The sequence below is a fragment of the Pseudorasbora parva genome, chromosome 2 (assembly GCF_024679245.1).
Source record: "Pseudorasbora parva isolate DD20220531a chromosome 2, ASM2467924v1, whole genome shotgun sequence".
In the NCBI taxonomy this organism is placed as follows: domain Eukaryota; kingdom Metazoa; phylum Chordata; class Actinopteri; order Cypriniformes; family Gobionidae; genus Pseudorasbora; species Pseudorasbora parva.
The window spans coordinates 17,373,856-17,395,387 of NC_090173.1; the positions used below are offsets into that span (position 1 = coordinate 17,373,856).

The 21,532-nt window shown below is 37.0% G+C and overlaps 1 protein-coding gene across 2 annotated transcripts in view; it reads left to right on the top strand.

The window, feature by feature from the left end:
• The window catches only part of nherf1b (NHERF family PDZ scaffold protein 1b), a 47,099-nt gene extending 26,300 nt beyond the window's left edge, over positions 1 to 20,799 (top strand). For both annotated transcript variants that reach the window (XM_067457551.1, XM_067457542.1), the window contains 4 exons: positions 3,848 to 4,001; positions 10,295 to 10,338; positions 15,832 to 15,957; positions 19,160 to 20,799. In XM_067457551.1, the coding sequence (XP_067313652.1) occupies positions 3,848 to 4,001; positions 10,295 to 10,338; positions 15,832 to 15,957; positions 19,160 to 19,306 (471 nt within the window). In that variant the 3' untranslated portion in view covers positions 19,307 to 20,799. The remainder of the gene's footprint in view (positions 1 to 3,847; positions 4,002 to 10,294; positions 10,339 to 15,831; positions 15,958 to 19,159) is intronic.
• Positions 20,800 to 21,532: the final 733 nt, after the last annotated feature.

Below are 21,532 nucleotides of genomic sequence, written 5' to 3' on the forward strand. Positions count from 1 at the left end.
TGAGTTTGGCCGCTCCATCCGGAGCAAAGTCACAGAAAGGCCACCAGTGAACGAGGGAAGGAAGCAGAGGGAGGAGAGGGATGGAGGGGTCTTTGTTGTCCCTGAGGGGCCTCCAGGCCTTATTCTGCGAGCCGGGCTCTTTGTGTTGGACAGGCAGCTATTGTTCCTGCTGAGCGCACATTGTCCATTTCCTCTCTAGGACTGAGCTCCACTAACAGACACACCCTCATTTCACATATAGACACACAAGTGGACAGATCTGTTCCCTGAGCGCCTCCCATCTCACCTAAACTCATTTCAACATGCCAGCATTGGCCTTTCTTTATCAAAATGTATCGTTTTTATATTATTTTCAATGAAAATACTGTCCATTAATCTAAGATGAAAAAGAGTTCTGTCTGGTGCTTCATACATAGAACCATTTCTGTATATGGGATCATTTTATGGATTTAGTGTAAATTATAATATTGACAGCTATTGGTTGAAATGGGTACTGCAGTCCAAATTTAAACTGTTGGAGGAGCTTGCCCCACCTGCTTCTCCTCAGGCTGAACGCTCACATGGGTTACCAGATTAAGGACACACAACAGGAGAGAATACAATTGACAATGAAAGCGAGGAGCCTTACTCTGTAAATTGATGAGTTGCTTTATCCGCATTTTAATATGCTCCCATTCATAGAGATAAATAGATGCAGAGGCTTTTGAGAATTTGTGATCTCGGGCCCAGTTTGTTAGCTGGCTTCCCTGGCTGCAGTACTCTGTGTTTTCCACCAACTGGCAATATCTGGTGTCGAAATACTTTTGGGTAAATTGGCAGTGTGCGGTATCACACACACCAAAACAAAAACAGACATTCTGACACGAAACGCACATTTGGAAGCAGAATGGCTGGCTGTAGCATTGTTTTGCTAAAACAAACAAACAAACAAAAAAAAAACACACAAAAAGCTGAAATTGAAAGTCGAGTGAAATCACATTATGAAATTGATTTTCTCCAAAACACGTTGGACACGAATATTGGCACCCCTAGAAGTATCTCCCATTAATATTAATTTTTTTTTTTTTTAATCTGGAGATTAAAAATGAAATAAATTATATTTTGATATTAAAAAATTATATTTGATATTTTTGACATAGGCTAATACTCCGAGGATCTATCTTAAAGAACAAAATAAATGCAATGTAAAATATAAAAGTAAAAATTATAAATTCCAGACAAACTCATTCATAACAAAGATGAAATATTGTTAAACAATTAAAAGCTTATTTTAATTTCTTCAGTAGTACAATGTAGGCTAGCAGTGTAAGACCACAGCTAAAGTCATCTGAATACAGCCAACACACACTGTTGTGTGTGTGTGTGTGTGTGTGTGTGTGTGTGTGTGTGTGTGTGTGTGTGTTGTGATATAATTGTAAAGGGGACCAATGTCCTCACTTATCTAGTAAAATATTATGATAACTGACTAGTGAGGACATTTGACTGGTCCTCACTATAGTTAAAAAGGCTTATAAATCGGCCAAAACATGTTTTTATTTAAATCTATTGTTTTGCACGTCCTTGGGATGGATTTAGGGATAGGGATAGGGATTGGGTTAGGGGATATAAAATATAATTAACCTGATATAAAATCATTGGAAGTCCATGTCCTCACTTATATAGTGAAACAAACGTGTGTGTGTCCTGGTATTCCCTACTTTGTGGGGAAATGTCTCCACACAGACAATAATATTATTAGTAGTAAATGATTATGATAACACCTTTGAGCCTGTCAATATTATGCAAACATGAAATCACAAACGCACAGTAGGCTAGTAACGTTACTTGCTACTATAGTTGCTGACTTCTGCGCCTGCGTCTCTCGTCGCGTAAGAAACGGCATTCTAAAACAGTGAGCTTAAGTTAAAAGAAGTTCAACGTGCATCTCATTACCTTGTTATTTCCCATTTCACTGCCACGGACGCATTGATTCTTTGTGAACTGCCGTTTAGGACTGGCGATGTATTGCCTGTCTGCACGCGTCCGTCACAGGACAGCGGTGAATCTCCTCAGAGATCACTTCACGCGCAGTTGCGCAATATATACAGACACTCGCTCAACCGCCACAGTCAGATTTTCCACCACATTAAATAGGGCTTATTAATAACGAAAACGAATATTTATTTTTGCTAATTATTATTTTATTTCAGTTAGTTTTTTAGTAAGAGAAGTTAGTTTCATTTAGTTTATTTTTTTTATTTATTCAGATTTTTTAATTTTATTTCAGTTTACGAAAATGTTTTTTGACCAATAGTTTTAGTCTTAGTTTCAGTTTTCGTTTACGAAAATAACCTTGGGAGGGAGTCAAGAAAAATCCTTCTCGCTCATCCAGAAACACACTCCAATATATTAAGTTCAGACGTGACTGGAACTTCAAACTGGACCTGGTTCTGTGCTCAGATAGAACAAAAAAGTGCTTTCTGGCAGAAAACCCATCAGATTGATTTGGTGTAAACTGGGATAAAAAGTCCCCCATGTCCACGGTTCAAAACACAGCTGGATCTTTAATGTTTTGGGTCTGTTTTTTTTGCTGGAGGTCCTGGACATTCATGGTGTCATGGATTCTAGCAAATACCAGCAGATAAAACATCTAAACCTGACAACTTCTGCTAGAAATCTTACAATAGGCCGTGGCTGGATCTCCCATCGGGACAATGATCCAAAACAAACACCAAAATCAACACACAAATGTGTCACTGAGCACAAAATGAAGCTTCTGCCATGATCTCTGGTCAGATGTTCTACAACAAACTTATTAGACATTAGAGAAGACGACTCAGAGCTCTTATCTTGGCAAAAAGTATTTAATAAAAGGGTGCCAATAATTATGGCCAACATGTTTTCAACAAAAGCATTTATTTTTTTAAATGTGATTTTACAGTTCAGTTTACGTCATTGAAAGGTTAGATTTTTGAATTTTTTTTCTGAATAAAAGATCAAAATTATAAACTGTGTACAATCCAATTTAACTTGTTTTATTATATATATATATATATATATATATATATATATATATATATATATATATATATATATATATATATATATATATATATATATATATATATATATATATATATATATATATATATATAGTAAAATGTGCCTTTAAAGTGAGCTCCTGTTTATTCCACATCTGGCTTGTCCTTCTTTAAGTTTAGCAGTATAAATCATCTTCAGCTTACCTTTTGTATCAAAGAGGAAAGAAAATATAAGGTCAGAAAAATCTAATAATGAATTTTCATTTTGTGTGCACTATTCCTTTTAATGCTACATGAGCTGAAATGAACATTGATTTCACACTCATATCCATCTATTTATGAATAATAAACCAATGCTTGTGAATATTTCATATTGTTCAATATTAAATAATAAATATTTCAAGTCACAATTTTCTTCCACAATCATGCCTCAGCAGGATCCTGTAAGATTTGCCCTTGACATTCCTCCTCATTCAGTTCACACAAACGAGTCTCGTGGCTTTTTTTGGCAAACGTGTAATGCATGAATGTTTGTGAATTAAAGACACAGGATATCCTTCCCTCGGACAGCAGGAAAGGAGACTGATAATATTGAAAAATAAATCCTTGCTTTGATAAACACTTTCTTTGTTGGAACAATGAAGATGTGAAATGCATCTAAAAATAGATTTCAGGGCGACGCCAAAAAGTAACCGTTGTCTGTAGTAAACTTTTGTTTGGAACGGCATGAGGGTAAGATTTAACATTTTTGGGTGAACTATCCCTTTAAGTGTGAGTCCGTGCACGCGTGTGTGAATGTCTTCTGATGAGTCACTGTTTGTCCGCAGGTGAACGGGCTTTCAGTGGAAGGGAAGCAGCATGCAGAGGTGGTGGCCGCGATTAAAGCCGGTGGTGATGACACAACACTCTTGGTCGTAGATCAAGAAACAGATGCTTTCTTTAAGAAGTGTCGAGTGATGCCCACTGCAGAACACCTCACAGGTACAAACACACAATATATATACACACACTATCCAGCAGCCGTAACTCTCCATGGCATCTCTGTAGGTGGCGTCTGACATGGAGTCATTGTCTGGCAGGGGTCGCTCAGGCAAGCGTGTGGTTTTGGGTTTCCTATTAAGCAATTTAGTTTGTCCGTCTCATTTTGTTACCCTGTGCCAACAATCATCAACAATGCCAACTTGCAGCCATGGAAACTGTGTGTGTGTGTGTGTGTGTGTGTGTGTGTGTGTGTGTGTGTGTGTGTGTGTGTGTGTGTGTGTGAGTGTGAGTGTGAGTGTGAGTGAGTGTGTGTGTGTCACAACTAGATTAGTCATGAGTGAGTGGAGACACAATGTTTACTCATTGTATTTGCTGAGCAAGCGTTTGGCGTCAGCACTAGTGGAAACTTTCCTTAGCTGCTATCACGTTTTATCAGTTCCTCTGACTCCTTCTGCTTGAGTGGAAATGGCAGGATTGACCAGATGAAGGCGAGTTTTAGTGTTTAGGTGCTACTGTTCTCAGTGAGGCTCATTTTTTATATTCATCAGTGTTGGGGAAAGTTACTTTTAAAAGTAATGGATTACAATATTTGAATTGCTTTACTTAGTAGAAATTAGTGCGGCACCTTACTTTTGCATTACTTTTTCTCACCTGGGCTGTGCTTGCTTGTTTGTTTTGTAATAATAATAATATTTAAAAAAAGTTATATTTTTGGCAAATATATAGACCAAATACATATATTTAGTTATATATTTTTTTCTTTCTCACAAAAAAAAATTATAATTAATAAAATGAAAGAAAAGCAAATGCAGGCCTGTTCAATAGAGGGTGCAGTAAAAAAATAATTAAAAAAAACACTTTCAGCTGTGCTGCCATTCTGGATTGAAGAAAAATAAGATGAAGGAGAAGAAAATTCAACAGGTTTACTTTAGCAATACATTTTTTATTTTATTTTTATAAATAAACATAAATGGCTTAGAATGGTTTATAAAGTGAGATTAAACACAAAGTATATTTGTGTAATTTAATATATTTCATTATTGCAGGTTTGTGTAATATTCTGAGTTTGCATTTCAATGTGTTTTTTTTAATTTTGAGTAATAATTAATCAGTTTTTTGTTTTGTAAGTGAGATTTGTACATTTAGTCTAGAACTACAATGACCAGGGCTTGACATCAACTTTTTTCAACCAGGCACTGTGGCTAGTGGTTTCCTAAAATTAAAAATTACCACTGTAAACTGGTCGCACACTGGACGCGAAGCTCAGCGGCGCGGCGTCTCAGGTATCTCACACCGGACACAAACATTATACAGGCGCAGGCTCAATTTTGAATCAACTTCTGACAGAAGAGCTGCACCATGAGTGTATCTTGTAGCACAGAGTGAAATCAGTACATTGACGATTTGAGGGAAATATAATATGCATTTAATATAAAACCCTGGAATGGCGCTCGGTGGTGCGGCAGGATTTAGAGCAACTTCCTGAGTCCCCGCGGACAGGCACCGAATGCCACCTCTGGTGTGCGTACACTCATTGAAAACAATGTGTTCGAATTTTAGAGATGCGGCGATGCGCAGCGCGGCGCCGAGCTTCGCGTCCGGTGTGCGACCCCTTATCCCCTAAACCAAATCTACATGAAATGTATAACATGATAGGTCATCAAATAGGTCTATTTAGCTCTGCTAAGCTTTTGTGTAGAGACAGAGAAACACTAATAGTTGCCTGTCTGAAAAAAACAACAAAAAAACATTGGTGTAAATTGAATTTATTCTCAAGCAATATTCTCAGTGTTTTATCAACTATAACATATTTAAAGCATATTTTGTGTATGAGCATGTAGAGTAGTCTAGTGAATTTTTAAATATGTTAAATGTTATATAAACATTTTCATGTGACTTGACAGTTTATTTGATATAATATCACCTAGATGAATACTTTAGTTGGTTTTATGACTGCAAGTCATTCTCTTCATGTTATTGAAGTAAGAAAAATGGATACTAATGTTGTATATAACTTTAAAGATGGTTCCTAAATTTGTGAATATCGCATGTCCAACGTCAAGCCAACTTTATGCCACATCATAAAGCATTTTTTTGCTGCTAAAATAGAACAAAAACAGTCAATCACTGTATCATGAATGATCTCCTACATACATCTCGGCTTTGTTTATGATGAGAGTGCAGATTTCAGTGAGAGCGAGCTCTGAACAAAACTCCAGCATTTCAGCGACGACTCATCTGATCACCTGATATCGCTCATACGCTCAACAGAATCACGTGATTTTGAGAAGACAACAAAAAAATTAAACCCGCCAAAGTGGCTAGTGGGAGTGACGGTTACACAATACAGCCTAAATACACAAGCGAATGGCGGGACACACATCCTGACAATGACCATCATGTTCACACATCTACACTTACGATCTCTCTCAACATAGGGACAGGAGAGCCATCAGTCAATAAATTTAAAAAGTAAATTACTTGAATGAAAAAATAATCTGATTACATAACTTAAATAAATTACTTGTAATGCGTTACCCAAACACTGATGTCCTTCAAGTATTAAGGGTCACTAACTCTCTGGTTTAAACAATGGCTTAAGGTTGGATGACAAAAATCCCCTGAGTTTAATGAACAGCGCTTAGTGTGACCATTAGTGATGTCACCTGATGTTAATGAGTAAAATAACTGAAGGAAAGGGAAACAAACATTTGAAGTCACCCTTATGGTGATCAGTTTTTCCTGCAGTTGGGCTCTTGTTGAGTGTTTCTGGCTGTAGTATCCCAGCAAACAATTTTGCATTTAAAAGACGTATAACAGCCCTCCAAACACCCTGATGTCTAGTCTAAAACAAGGCAACATTTGGGCTGTCAGTGCTTTTTAGACACTTAGAGACATCAGCATAATAAACGCAACAATGGTGACATGCTTCATGCCAGCATATAAAACTCCTTCCTGGCTTATTATGCAGCTGAACTCTTGTACTATTCATATTTGAATGTTTTTGATTGTCACCATTGAGGTTTGTATGATGAGTGTTGATGCTAAGTGTCTCAGCTGTTATAAAAGAGGCTGTCAAAGGTTGAATTACTTTTTTCATTAATGCTTCAACTGTTATTCATGAAACTACAGAAAAGTTATTTGACTGCCATTAAAACAGACATCTTTGTCTGCCTTTTCATCAATCTCTATAAATGCAGAATAGTTTTCTGAAATCACCTGCAATTGCTGAAAGTGAAATAAACTAAAGGAAACAGTAACACTGATCACCATAATGGTGATCAAACAAAACATTTTCAACCAAACATCAGCATGTAAAGCTCTGTTATTTCTCAATAAGAGCTTCTGTAGTCTTACAACAGAAATAAAGTCTGGTTAGTAATAAGTGAAGCTGGTAAAGCTGTTTGGGGATTTGTTAAATCAGATCTGTCTTCTTTTATCTTTAGTTGATTTCAAGGCTGTTGTAGTTTCTATTTATGCTGTTTCTCCGTAATTGTTAACAGCAGGTGTTCAGATGTCTTAATTAATGTTTCAAACCTTTAACAATCTTTCTATTCCACAAAAGATTCTTCATAGTGGAAAAAGGTTAATAAGATAATTAAAATATGCGCTTTTTACTGTTCTTTGAAAGATTCTTTGTGAAACCCAAAATGGTTCTTCTAGTGTTTTTTTTTTTAAAGATGGTAGGAATCTATTCTCTGCACAGTTGTACATTCAGCTGTTTTCTCTTCTCTTTCACACACAGTCACACTGCTCTGTCTGAGCACACACCCTCTGTCTTTCTCTGCTGCATGTCTCCCAAATTTGGAAGCAGCATTTGTGTGGTTTCCAAGGTGCTGGTCTGGAGTGGCTCTCAGATTGCCGTATTGGGACTGAAGGACATTTGAAGTGTCCAAACAGCCAGTAATGTGTGTGTTTTGTGCTGATCAGAGGCCAGATGGATCTGTGTTATCGTATCCTCCCTGCAGTTTTCTGCCACTCATAAAGCCTTCAGACGGTGGTAGAAAGACAGAAATTTGGAGACAAGAAGACAGTAAAGGGTGTCGGGATTATTTTCCAATTCTGTTATCTGCCTTCCTATACTTTACTCTTCTTCATATAAACTCTTCAGAAAGACTGGCTGGTGGTAGGAACATATTTTTGTTGGAAACAAAGCATATTTAATATTACACAAGTATGAAGTTATATATTTTTTTGCATTATCCAGTCACTTAATTACTTTACCAAAAAAAAGTAAAGGGTACTCATGATAACCACAATACATTATGACTATCAATTAAATTCAGTTAATGCAGTAAATTGACGTTTCTTGTTGTGTGACCGTGTTGTGACCGTTCAAAACGAAATAGTCACTGACAATAATTTTGACTTGCGTATAAACAAAAGGCTAACATGTTTACAGTAAAATGCAGTTGTGGCCTATCAAGCGTGCAGCACCACAAATACCTGTTTCAAACTTGTATACATGTATACAGATGTAATGTACATTCACACCAAAAAAAAAAAAAAAAAAATTAAGTTAACTAATTGTTACTGAAAAAAGTAATTTTCCTTAAAAGTAAAGGCAATATTGTCATTATTGTGTGCAAAAATGTATTTAACCTGATAAATTTATTTGTAAAAAACTAAACATCTATTTTTTTCTCAGAGTTGAGGAAATGTATTTTTACAGAAAAATTGCTGTAAAATTTAACAACGATTTAGCTTTTTGTGTATAATAATAATAATAATTATTATTATTATATTATATTATATTATATTATAATATATATATATAAAATGGCTAAATTCCCCTAAAAATGCAGGTACTCAGACCACTGAAAAAAAAGGCCCTTTTCCTTAAATAAAGGTAAATGTCATGAAGTTTAACCAGAGATGTCCGGACATTAATATACATAAATATAATTAAGTGATTATTGAGATTAATAAAACCACCTAAGGAAAGAGGAACAACAACAACAGAAAACAAGATATTGTTTCTTACCCATTGGCTGATTCACTATATTGCCAAACTTTTTGGGAGTCTGCCTTTACATGCGCATGAACATTTTTTTGCCTTTACATGTGCATTATTATTTTTATTTTTTACAGTAACAGTCTTTTTTATGGACCCTTAAACTTGACAAATAGGACAATGCACACAGCCGTATTGTGCCATCAGCACATTTCGTATCATAGTTTGTTGGCCGCCATAGTGTGTGTTAAATCGGACATTAGGCCATGATATTAGAGGTACAACCTTAAGGATCTCAAATAGAGCTCTAATAATTTATGTGCATCCATGCTCTCATTTCTTCATAGTAAAATAGCAATGACACACAAAGAAAATGGGTTATAACTAGAAATTGTAATGCAGAAGCACGCAAAGAAATACCTGTGTGCATGTGAATAGTTTCTCAAGGGCACAAAAAAAAGTTTCTTGTGTGCATGGACAAGTCTGTATATTTTAATTATTTTAAGAGCTCTGTAAGTTTAACTTTGGGAAAACCAATGAAAAAAACTTGAGTGAATAAAAATGAGCAAATATGAGTAAATAAAAATATTTACAGATAACTATACTATATACCAAATATAAAGCTAAAAATAATTCTGTATGAAGCATTTATGTTTAATATGGTGTGAAAATCTACAGAGGTTTAGAAAGTTGAGTCTGGAAAAGTATGGAATTTTGAAATGGTTATTTGATAGTACATTTAAAGTAAATAAAGTAGTATACATTTTAAATGTGATAAAATGCAACTTCAGTGGAAATTAAATTAATTACAATAAGCATATTTTAATTTACTATAGAAGTTTACCAGTACATTCAGAGTTAACTGTAAGCATATTTTTAAGACAATAGAAGTAGACGTATGCTAAAGTGTACAAAGTCTCTGCTTATCTCCTCATACTGTACATCCTTCATCTCTCATGTCAAGCTCATTTGTTAAAGTGTAATCCACTATGAAGCCCTCTAGATTTTGTTCCCTGTGGAGTTGTGGGGGGGGTCGACGGGTATCCAGGTATCACGGATCTCACCACGGTGATTATCGGCATCTGAATAATAAATGAAGCACATACCTGTGCTACAGTATGTAACAGAGTCGACATCTGCTCACTGCAACCTGAGAAGGAGTGATTGTCATACTAGCTATTCTCAGGGTGTTTGGAAGCAAGTGTCTTGCTTCCTCACCATCTCTGATGAGGAGCATTGGCGACATTGTTGGAGAAAGTGTCCCGTCTGATAGATGCAGATGTAGTAGGTGCAGTTGTTTGATCTGTGACTGACCTGTCCTGCTTCTCTCTGCCCGCAGGACCACTGCCTGAACCTGTGCTCAACGGAGACATGGAGGACAAGGTAAGATAACCGCTCAAATTACAGAATATTAGATGGCCATATTAAGGGCATAATTCACCTCAAACTTAAAGTTCTGTCATTTTCTCGCATTCAGTCTACTTATGTACTTATCAGAGATATACAAAATGATACAGTACTTGGCGTATAATACAGTATATTTGTACCTGGCTAGTCTCTTAATGAGTCATGGGTGTGTTTTGGGCGTAACGTGCAAGAAACGAATCAGAATCTCCCTTTCACTTTAAAAGCCAGTTGCGCTCACACCATGGAGGATTCACTATTTACATGGAGGAATTTGTGAGCGGAAAGACTGAACGCTTCTCCAGAGAGGAATCCTTTTATTTTTAATATTTAAAAATGTTTGTGTGCTGCTGCGAGTCCCTGTGTGTAATAAGCAGAGTGTACAAGCGTTGTACACACGCCTATAGGCACATATTACTAACACACCCTCTAAAGGGAGATGAATTGAGAAATCTACTTCCCTTGAGCTTTTGATATATAAAAGGTCATGGTGATATAAGAATAGCCTCTAAGTTTAAGAGCTGAAAACTTCCTTGTTAGTCAAAGAAAAGCTTTTATAGACACCAGGCTCAGCAAACGGTCCTGTGCTTCATACTGACGTCAGTGTGCAACGAAACACACACCTCTACAGAATCTACAGCGCGTCTAATCCAGTAGTCCCGCCCACCGACTCATGGAGGGCTCGGGCTAGCTGGTCAACAACAATAAACATGCCGAGGAAGATTAAGATATTGCGCTATTCCTGGTTGTGGAAGAACACAGTCGCTGCATAAGCTTCCTTCTGATCCTAATATTAGGAATGAGTGGTTGAACTGTATTTTTAATGAAGTTCCAGCTGACGTGGGGAAGACATGTTCACTTCAGTTCACTGCGGGATCATTTGTAAACAAATCTCCGGTCGTGTTTTTATATGTAATAGTATTGCATTTTTATTTATTTATGATTTAATGCCATATCAGCAGCAATGGCTAGCCTGGATGCCAGCCGAACTTAGCCCCGCCCCAAACATTTTTCAGGTCGGGCAGTTCGGTCTGGCCTTGCTCCATAGAGGAGTAATTACCCCCGAACAGAAACTGTTCGGACCAATGAAATCATCAGGGCGGACTTTAGACGATGACGGACAGATGATCAACAGTAACGTAATCATCACGTCTTCAAAGGGGCTTGGATTATATTTGTTCGAATCCTAAATGGAGAGTTTGTTCGTATATGCATTCACCTTCACTATTTCTCTCAGAAATGATGATCATGTTGGGTAAGTACTCTGTGTATCATTAAATTAGGTTATTTTTTTACAACACCGGCAAAGATTGTGTATTCCAGCCTGATTTCAGCGCACGTGCAGACAGGGTTGCCAAGTTTTTACAACAAAACCCACCAACTACTCGCCCTAAACAATAGCTTCTCAGGGGGTTCTCCGTGGGAAAAATGAAGTTTGGTGGGTAAAATGTGTGTTTTTTTGGCAAGGTTGCCTGCTAAAATTCGCACTCATGGGTCTATATATCACATAATAGTCGCTTTAACCCGCGGACATAGAAAACAACACGCAGGAAAAAAACGCGGACTTGGCAACACCATGGGCAACACAGTTGAGCTTTGTCTGTTGACATTTGACAATGCGTCGCTTCTTTGCTCTGATTGGTTGTAGGTCTATCCAATTGAGGTCTTTCCTGTTTCGGTTGAAACACGGCCCATAATCACAGCCCAATGGAGCAGATTCAGACTCATATTCTGGCTAGAATTGAGTATGACCAAGTCAGGCTAAGCAATGGCTAAAATCATGGCAATCAACAGTATCACTTCAATACATTGTTTACAATAATTTAACAATTTTATCTTAAAAAACAATCACGATACAAAAATCAGGCATATATATCAATAAAAACAATAGTCATAATAACAACAACAATTACACATAATCTTTCAATTGATTATTTGACAAAAAAAAATTAAAATTACTCCAGGAGAAACCTTTTTAAAAATATCAATTAATGTGTTTTCTGAATAAAACCGGCGTCTAATATTATTTAGAAAAGGACATTCTATTAAAATATGTTTTATACTCGGGAAATTCTTACACAAATCACAAACTGGTTTCTCTTCCCCCTTCAATAAATATGAACGAGTGAGTCTTGAATGTCCTATTGCATTGTTATCGATCGTTTTCCCCATGTGTACGTGTCTAACAGAGCATACCTTTAGCACGTTGGACTCAGACACGTATGGGCCAGGGCTTGCAAAGCCCGGCAGGCCAATGAATCTCATTATATTCCGTCCTTGTTCTGCTATTCTCTCTTAGTCCCTCTCGAGTTAACTTGTGGGCTATGTATGTGTAATATAAAAATAAATCATTGAAATAAATCATTTTGTTTGTTTGATAAAGACGTTTATGAGCCCTGTGATCGAGAAAATCATTCCGGTTGCCGCTTCTCCCTCACTCTCTCATGTGAACTGAACTGACAGGGGAGCTGAAGCTCATTAAATATGCAAATCTTCTCCAATCATAGCCGTGGGCGTTTACTTCCAAGTCTCCAGCGCATCACGCCCATCAAAACCCAGCGTTCAGGAGAGAGCCAAAAAAAAACAGTCTAGAAAATAGCCTATTACTTATTAGTTATGATGTTTTTGAATGAACCACACGAACATCATTAGTTGACCTCAGACAACAGTATAAAAAAGGAAGAAAGCCAGTTCGTGACACCCTTTAAATAACACTAAAATACTGCACTATTGACTTTAGGCCAGGTTTTTGTTGGTCAATGGCAGTCGTTTTCAGTTCCTCAAAATAGCAACATGCCAACAATGCTCCTGAACACACCTGGTTTTCAGACCAGCACGCCCAGGGGTGAACAGATGAGCGCGAGTGCATTTGCTATTTAAACAACGTGGCGCTGGACGTGAAAATGATAACTGCGTTGGGCTAAAACGAGCAAAAAATACTTGTCGCATTGCACCGAGGGTATGATAGGGCCCTTAGGGACACCTCATTCTTTACATGGCCAGCAGGGCAAGAAAGATACCATAGGATCCCCACTGACTCCGTACCCATTAATATCGCTTTCCTCTGCCAAATGTGGAATACCAGGTAGCAAAAGAAAAAAGGAAATTTGAGGTTCTGGGATTTGGTTGTGTCAATAAGATCAACGTTTCAAATTCAGCAGATATTACAAAGACGTCTTGTGGCTTTAATAACATTGAGCATCATGGACAAAATCTGGCTTGTTTGTGATTAGATATCCATTTCTAGCCAGAACGAGTGATATTGAGATCCATTTTTTTAATCTCCGTTCTCAGCCCTGTACTCTTTCCTGTTGGGGTTTTATTTGTTATTCTGTGTGCTTTTTAATAAATAAATAAATACAGTAACTTGGAATTGTTTGTATTGATCTGTGCCTGAATCTAGTTCTCATCACAGAAAAACACACTTAAAACAGCAAGTTTCTCAGAGCTTATTGGAAAACTTTAGATGTTTTGATATTAGCTTATGATTGAAATACAGTATTAGCCCATTATTGGGTTTAGTGAAGTCGTCGCTCTAGACAAATATGAAGGGAAGCCTGTGTCTAAAACTGTATTGGGATTACGCCAATGATAAACGTTTGAAAAGGAATGCCAGAAGCCCATTAGAGGTTAAAGATCAATCCTTTATACAGAAATTGACAGGATTTATCACAGGTTTTCAAGTTTTCAGTCATTCATTGAACTAGTTTGTGTGCTGGAGGGTCTGAGATGCGTCACTCAGTGGTGTACAGATTACTGGACTTCATGCAGTGTACATGTGAAAAAGAAATAATGTGCTTTATTGCCCATAATCATTATGAGTGTGAATCATAATGAGTCCAAGTAGAGTAATGGACTACTTGCACAACTTCCGTTCTACTTATTTTCCTGTAAATTAGTACTTAGTTTCTGATAACAGCTCACATACATGAGAACGCAGACTATTACCTTTCATGTCGGTCAATTGATAGCATGAATTATTTTGAACTTCCAGAAATGATACATTTTCTTTCCAACTGTGCATCCTGTATAATAAATATTAAGTTACATACTAAACACATTTGTGTTAGTCTTCTCTTTAACTCTTAAATGCATAAATGTTTAGCCAAATTTGTATTAATCTTTAGTGACCGGGATCTATTTCTAACTCACGGATGGATCTCTACCTGTTTACTATTACAAAACCAAATTGCGTCACTTCAGAAGAAGCTCAGTGCAAGTAGTCCATTAAATTCAAGTCAATAAGTTAATTGTTAAAACTTCATATTGGTCACACTTCAGATTAGGGTCCAATTATCAGGATTAACTACGGTGTTTGCCTCAATAAACTCCTAATAAAAAGGTAGTCGTTGAGTTTAGGTAATGGGTAGGATTAAAGGTGCAGTGTGTGATTTTTAGCTGCATCTAGTCTTTTTATACACCACTGAAAACATAGTTATGTATATTATATTGCCCTTACGTCAATAGATCCTCATCAATACTACACACTGCACCTTTAAGGTATGTAAAATATGCAGAAAAAGTCAGTAATATGTGATTAAATACTAATAAACCAGCAATATCTTAACTAGATAATATTGAGAATTGGACCCTAAACAAAAGGTGTTACCTTTGTGGTTAATGACACTGCACTATATTTCTACATTTAAATTTAAATGATGGCATTGTTGTTCAAATATCAACACCCCCAACCGTTCCGTTTTTTTTTTTTAACAAGTCGCACCTTGAATAACGTTGTTTCTTTTCCACCAAGACTCTTGTGGTGACACATATGTGTAATATTTCTCACATTATGCCACCACAATATGGAGCACCATAAGGAGAATAAACGTGATATATCATTACATTTTTGTGACAGGAGGAGTTTGACTGCGAGACAGAGACCGGCTTATATGTCGCCGCGAGCGAGACTATGACTTCCACTGTTTGACACTAATATGCAACACACTGTCATACAGGCTAAAAATATATATTTGAGGCAAGATTATAAGGCAAAAAATACAATTTCATGGCCGGTAATAGTTAGTTACAGCTACCTTCTGAATTCACCTTCAGTTTTTGCACTCATCTCGCTGGAGTTCTCCGATCCTTCACTCATTGCTGGAGTTTATGTTTTGAGGCTGTGTCTCCAGAAGAGACAGAGAGAGAGACGCTGGGGACGGTTTCTCTAAAGATGATTGTGGGGTGATACAGCGATCCTTCAGCCTCTGGCTAATGGCTGACGTTAGCTGTAGCTGGCAGGAGGGAAGAAGGGGGCGCTGTCACCTGTCAGAGGAGGAGTATTGATGCCTGGCTAATGCTGCCCACTCGTACAGTTAATGAACCCTCTGTCTCCAGCAGCCTGAGGCCCACACACTGCAGCTGCCAGTACAGCACAGGCTCAAGTCTGACCCCTGGTGCACAGACCACAGCACTGAGCATCAGTCTCAGATCCATCACAGGACATTTGACTGAATTCTGCCTTCTGTTTAGGTAAATGGGAATGTGGCCAAAGAGATGGGGCTGAATGACTCGAAGATATCAGTCAGTCCGTCTCCTTCCAACGCATCCTCCAACACCTCCCTCATGACTCCACCCACTGGGACTCCACCCCCTGAGGTGAGACTGATGCTGAATTCAGAACCACTTACATACTATTCTTGCTATATGACACACTCTTACTACATGACATAACATACTACTACTCTTACTGCATAACATACACTTACTATATGACATACTACTCGTACTATACTCTTACTTTACTGCATACATACTCTTACTACATGACGTACCATACTACTCTTTCTACATGACATAACATACTACTACTCTTACTGCATAACATACACTTACTATATGACATACTACTCGTACTATACTCTTACTTTACTGCATAAATACTCTTACTACATGACGTACCATACTACTCTTTCTACATGACATAACATACCACTCTTACTGCATAACATACTCTTACTATATGACATACTACTCAACTATACAGGGAGTGCAGAATTATTAGGCAAATGAGTATTTTGACCACATCATCCTCGTTATGCATGTTGTCTTACTCCAAGCTGTATAGGCTGGAAAGCCTACTACCAATTAAGCATATTAGGTGATGTGCATCTCTGTAATGAGAAGGGGTGTGGTCTAATGACATCAACACCCTATATCAGGTGTGCATAATTATTAGGCAACTTCCTTTCCTTTGGCAAAATGGGTCAAAAGAAGGACTTGACAGGCTCAGAAAAGTCAAAAATAGTGAGATATATTGCAGAGGGATGCAGCAATCTTAAAATAGCCAAGCTTCTGAAGCGTGATCATCGAACAATCAAGCGTTTCATTCAAAATAGTCAACAGGGTCACAAGAAGCGTGTGGAAAAACCAAGACGCAAAATAACTGCCCGTGAACTGAGAAAAGTCAAGCGTGCAGCTGCCAAGATGCCACTTGCCACCAGTTTGGCCATATTTCAGAGCTGCAACATCACTGGAGTGCCCAAAAGCACAAGGTGTGCAATACTCAGAGACATGGCCAAGGTAAGAAAGGCAGAAAGTCAACCACCACTGAACAAGACACACAAGCTGAAACGTCAAGACTGGGCCAAGAAATATCTCAAGACTGATTTTTCTAAGGTTTTATGGACTGATGAAATGAGAGTGAGTCTTGATGGGCCAGATGGATGGGCCCGTGGCTGGATTGGTAAAGGGCAGAGAGCTCCAGTCCGACTCAGACGCCAGCAAGGTGGAGGTGGAGTACTGGTTTGGGCTGGTATCATCAAAGATGAGCTTGTGGGGCCTTTTTGGGTTGAGGATGGAGTCAAGCTCAACTCCCAGTCCTACTGCCAGTTTCTGGAAGACACCTTCTTCAAGCAGTGGTACAGGAAGAAGTCTGCATCCTTCAAGAAATACATGATTTTCATGCAGGACAATGCTCCATCACACGCGTCCAAGTACTCCACAGCGTGGCTGGCAAGAAAGGGTATAAAAGAAGAAAATCTAATGATATGGCCTCCTTGTTCACCTGATCTGAACCCCATTGAGAACCTGTGGTCCATCATCAAATGTGCGATTTACAAGGAGGGAAAACAGTACACCTCTCTGAACAGTGTCTGGGAGGCTGTGGTTGCTGCTGCACGCAATGTTGATGGTGAACCGATCAAAACACTGACAGAATCCATGGATGGCAGGCTTTTGAGTGTCCTTGCAAAGAAAGGTGGCTATATTGGTCACTGATTTGTTTTTGTTTGGTTTTTGAATGTCAGAAATGTATATTTGTGAATGTTGAGATGTTATATTGGTTTCACTGGTAAAAATAAATAATTGAAATGGGTATAAATTTGTTTTTTGTTAAGTTGCCTAATAATTATGCACAGTAATAGTCACCTGCACACACAGATATCCCCCTAAAATAGCTAAAACTAAAAACTAAAACTTCCAAAAATATTCAGCTTTGATATTAATGAGTTTGTGTTCATTGAGAACATGGTTGTTGTTCAATAATAAAATTAATCCTCAAAAATACAACTTGCCTAATAATTCTGCACTCCCTGTACTCTTTCTACATGACATACCGTACTACTCTTACTGCATAAAATACTCTTACTATATGGCATACTACTCTTACTACATGACATAACATACCACTCTTACTGCATAACATACTTCCACTACATCACATTACTCGTACTATACTCTTACTACATGACATAACGTACTACTCTTACTGCAAAAAATTCTCTTACTATATGGCATACTACTCGTACTACATGACATACTCTTATTACATGACATACTCTTACTACTCTTACTGCATAACATACTCTTACTATATGACATACTACTCGTACTACATGACATACTCTTATTACATGACATACTCTTACTATATGACATACTACTCGTACTATACTCTTACTTCGTGATATACTCTAACTTTATGACATAACACTACTCTTGCTGCATAACATACTATCTTAATGCATATTATACTCTTACTATACGACATACTCTAACTATACTCTTACAGTCTTACTGCATGCTACATACTACTCTTATTACATTATTTACTACTCTTATTACATTATTTACTACTCTTACTACATAACATACTCTCACTATATAACATTACTTTTTCAGCATAACATTCTATATATATATATATATATATATATATATATATATATATATATATATATATATATATATAATTTTATATAAATTACTTTTATTGTCTTAGAAATATGGTTAAAGCTACTGCATGTATCATACATATAGTATCATACTATACGTATGATAAACTAATATATACTTTATTGTCATTTATATTGAAAGTTGTGTTATGTATTTAAGTGTATTCATATTTGTTGTGAAGAAGTTGCAATTTAGTACATTTGAAATATATTAACTTATATAATATTGAATAAACCAATAGTTTTAACAATCAATTGCTTTACATGTGATCAAAATAAGAGCACGTCTTCACAACATGACAACAGATTAAAACATGAAAGTAAATCTTTTCATTTAACATTACTACAAAGTGCATTTTTAAAAGTGTAATTTAAGTGCATATTTCAGTAATATATGATCTGCTCTGTTTTTTACGATTTGAATTGCACATCCAACACAATTAGTCACTGTGTGACATTTACAGTATGCATACTCTTTCACATTCTATTATTAAAGAAATAACCAGCAGTATACACTACAGTTATTAACCCAATTAAATATTTGGAAACCGTTTTCCATTAGAAAGTGGTTTCACATGTTTGTGGCAGGTGTTTCATAACTTTGTTTGTTTCTCTTCCTCTCTCAGGCTTTGGAGCCGTCCATCATAAAAGCCATTCCGGAGCTCAATCTGTCCTTACAGCAGGTGAAAGAGCGCGCGCACCAGAAACGCTCCAATAAGAGAGCTCCGCCCATGGACTGGAGCAAGAAAAATGAACTCTTTAGTAACCTATAGACCTCCATCCATCCATCCATCCATCCATCATGCTCTGTTTAAGACTTCATGAAACAGATCAGATCTTATAATGAGGTTATCATTAAAGTAGGCTCAATATGATTTGTGTACAGTGTGTGTATGTGTATATATATATGCACAAAGAATTATATGTATTCAGAACTATGTATTTGAATTACTAACAGATTATATTAGTACATCAGCTACGGGGCAAATGGAATGATACATTCTACAACTTTGATGTATTATAATCACCGGCTGTGTTCAGAATGGAGTACTTACTGTAATATTACTGCTCACTGAATACCGTGCATTACACATCGTATACTGCTTACTCTTTAAACGTATAGTAAAACAGTCGTAGCGTTATGTTGTTATGCATACAGTTGTATGCTATGCGGTTGTCACATGACCACTAAATTGCATGTTAATGAGCAGCATCCAGTCATTTTGGAAAATAAAGTTTATTTTTTATTAATTCAATTATGTGTAAATATGTCTTAATGTCAGGCAATTGCATTAAACAATTAGTCACATTGCATTTTGCAGTATTTCAGCAACTTATGTGCACATTATACACTACAGAAATAGTGATATTATGTTAGTATGCTATTCTGAACCGAGCCTAATTCAGAGCGTGTGTGTGTGTGCGTGTGGGCATGTTTTTGTGACATAACAGGACAAATGTGTATAATGACATAGGAATTACAAGGAGAGGGTGTAAGATGAGGACATTGGCCATGTCCCCACTTTTCAAAATGCTTATAAATCATACAGGATGAGTTTTTTTGAGAAAGTAAAAATGCAGAATGTTTCCTGTGATGGGTAGGTTTAGGGGCAGGGGCAATGTAGGGGGACAGAAAATACGGTTTGTACAGTATAAAAACCATCACGCCTATGAAATGTCCCCATATGTCTCAAAAACAAACGTGTGTGTGTGTGTTCAGTGAGTTTTATGCATGAGGCTGTATAAAGGTTCAATGGGGTTCTATATAGAACCCTAATGTTCTTAATTTAAAGAACCCTTTATGCTAAATGTTCTATATATGAAGTGCCTGACAGAACCCTTTAAGGTTCTATAGAACCATTTCTTCTAAAAGTGAAAGCAATGTAGTTTGATTTATGAATGACTTCTTGAGTCTCATTTCTCTACCAGCTCTGTTGAGAATGATTTCATTGTTTTATAATGAAGGAATAAATGAAGACTTGCATCCCAAACTCCTGACGGATACAGTGCTGTCAAAAAGTCTGAGAAATCTATAATAAGCAAGGAAGCATTTTCACTAGTGGCCAGAGACGTTTTGGAGCACGCTGTAAATTCATGTTAGTGTATCATGGTCTTGTTCCAAATTATATGTTTTTATTTTAATCCTGCACTTCTGATCACTGCATTGTTGTTATTTCATATTTGTGAATGTTATTTCTATATTATGTAACAATGCAATTATAGAGCACCCACTTTGTTCAGAAAATACATTATAGTGGACAAATGATTTCTGCAGTGTTTTATGCTCGCTGGTGACCCCTGTTGGTCAGAACAGTGGAAATACAACACAAACTCAGGCCACACGTACATAAAAAGACCTCTTACAAACACATTGCAAATGTTTTATTGAACCTAAAATCTATCAAATGCAACGAACTACTAATCTAAGAAGATTAAATATCAAGTGTCTGTATAATACGAGTTCTTTTATCAGTTTTCAGGGCTTTTTAGGTTGACGCATATAGCAGAGAATCGACTGGGCTGTTACGTATGTGACTTGCTTGACGTTAAAAAGAGTTATTAAAACAACTCTTTGAAGTCTTGGGCTGTCTTACACACACACCAAAACGTGCGCACAAATCGCAGCTCTGAAAGCGTGTGATCCCTTCAGTTCTGTTGCGTGTCTTGGTACGCACTCGAACTGTCAAATACACACACAGTTATGTCAAAATGGCTGTCTTGATGAGTATTCATGTAAACCCAGTCAGTTATGCTTTAAGTGAATGATAGCAGTCGAGGAAAGACACCTAATGCGTGTCAATAGGATCCGTGCATTAGCTCTTAAAGTGACAGGCAGCTAATACAGTAAACCTGTCTGTCAAACAACAGAAGAAAGAGAGAATATCACTCAGTGCTCTTGGTTGAATAACCTTTGTAGCTTTATCATGCATCAGTGTATATTTAATTCATAGGAAGACTACTGTTTTTAGTTATTTTTAATAAAAAAGATAAATTAAAAT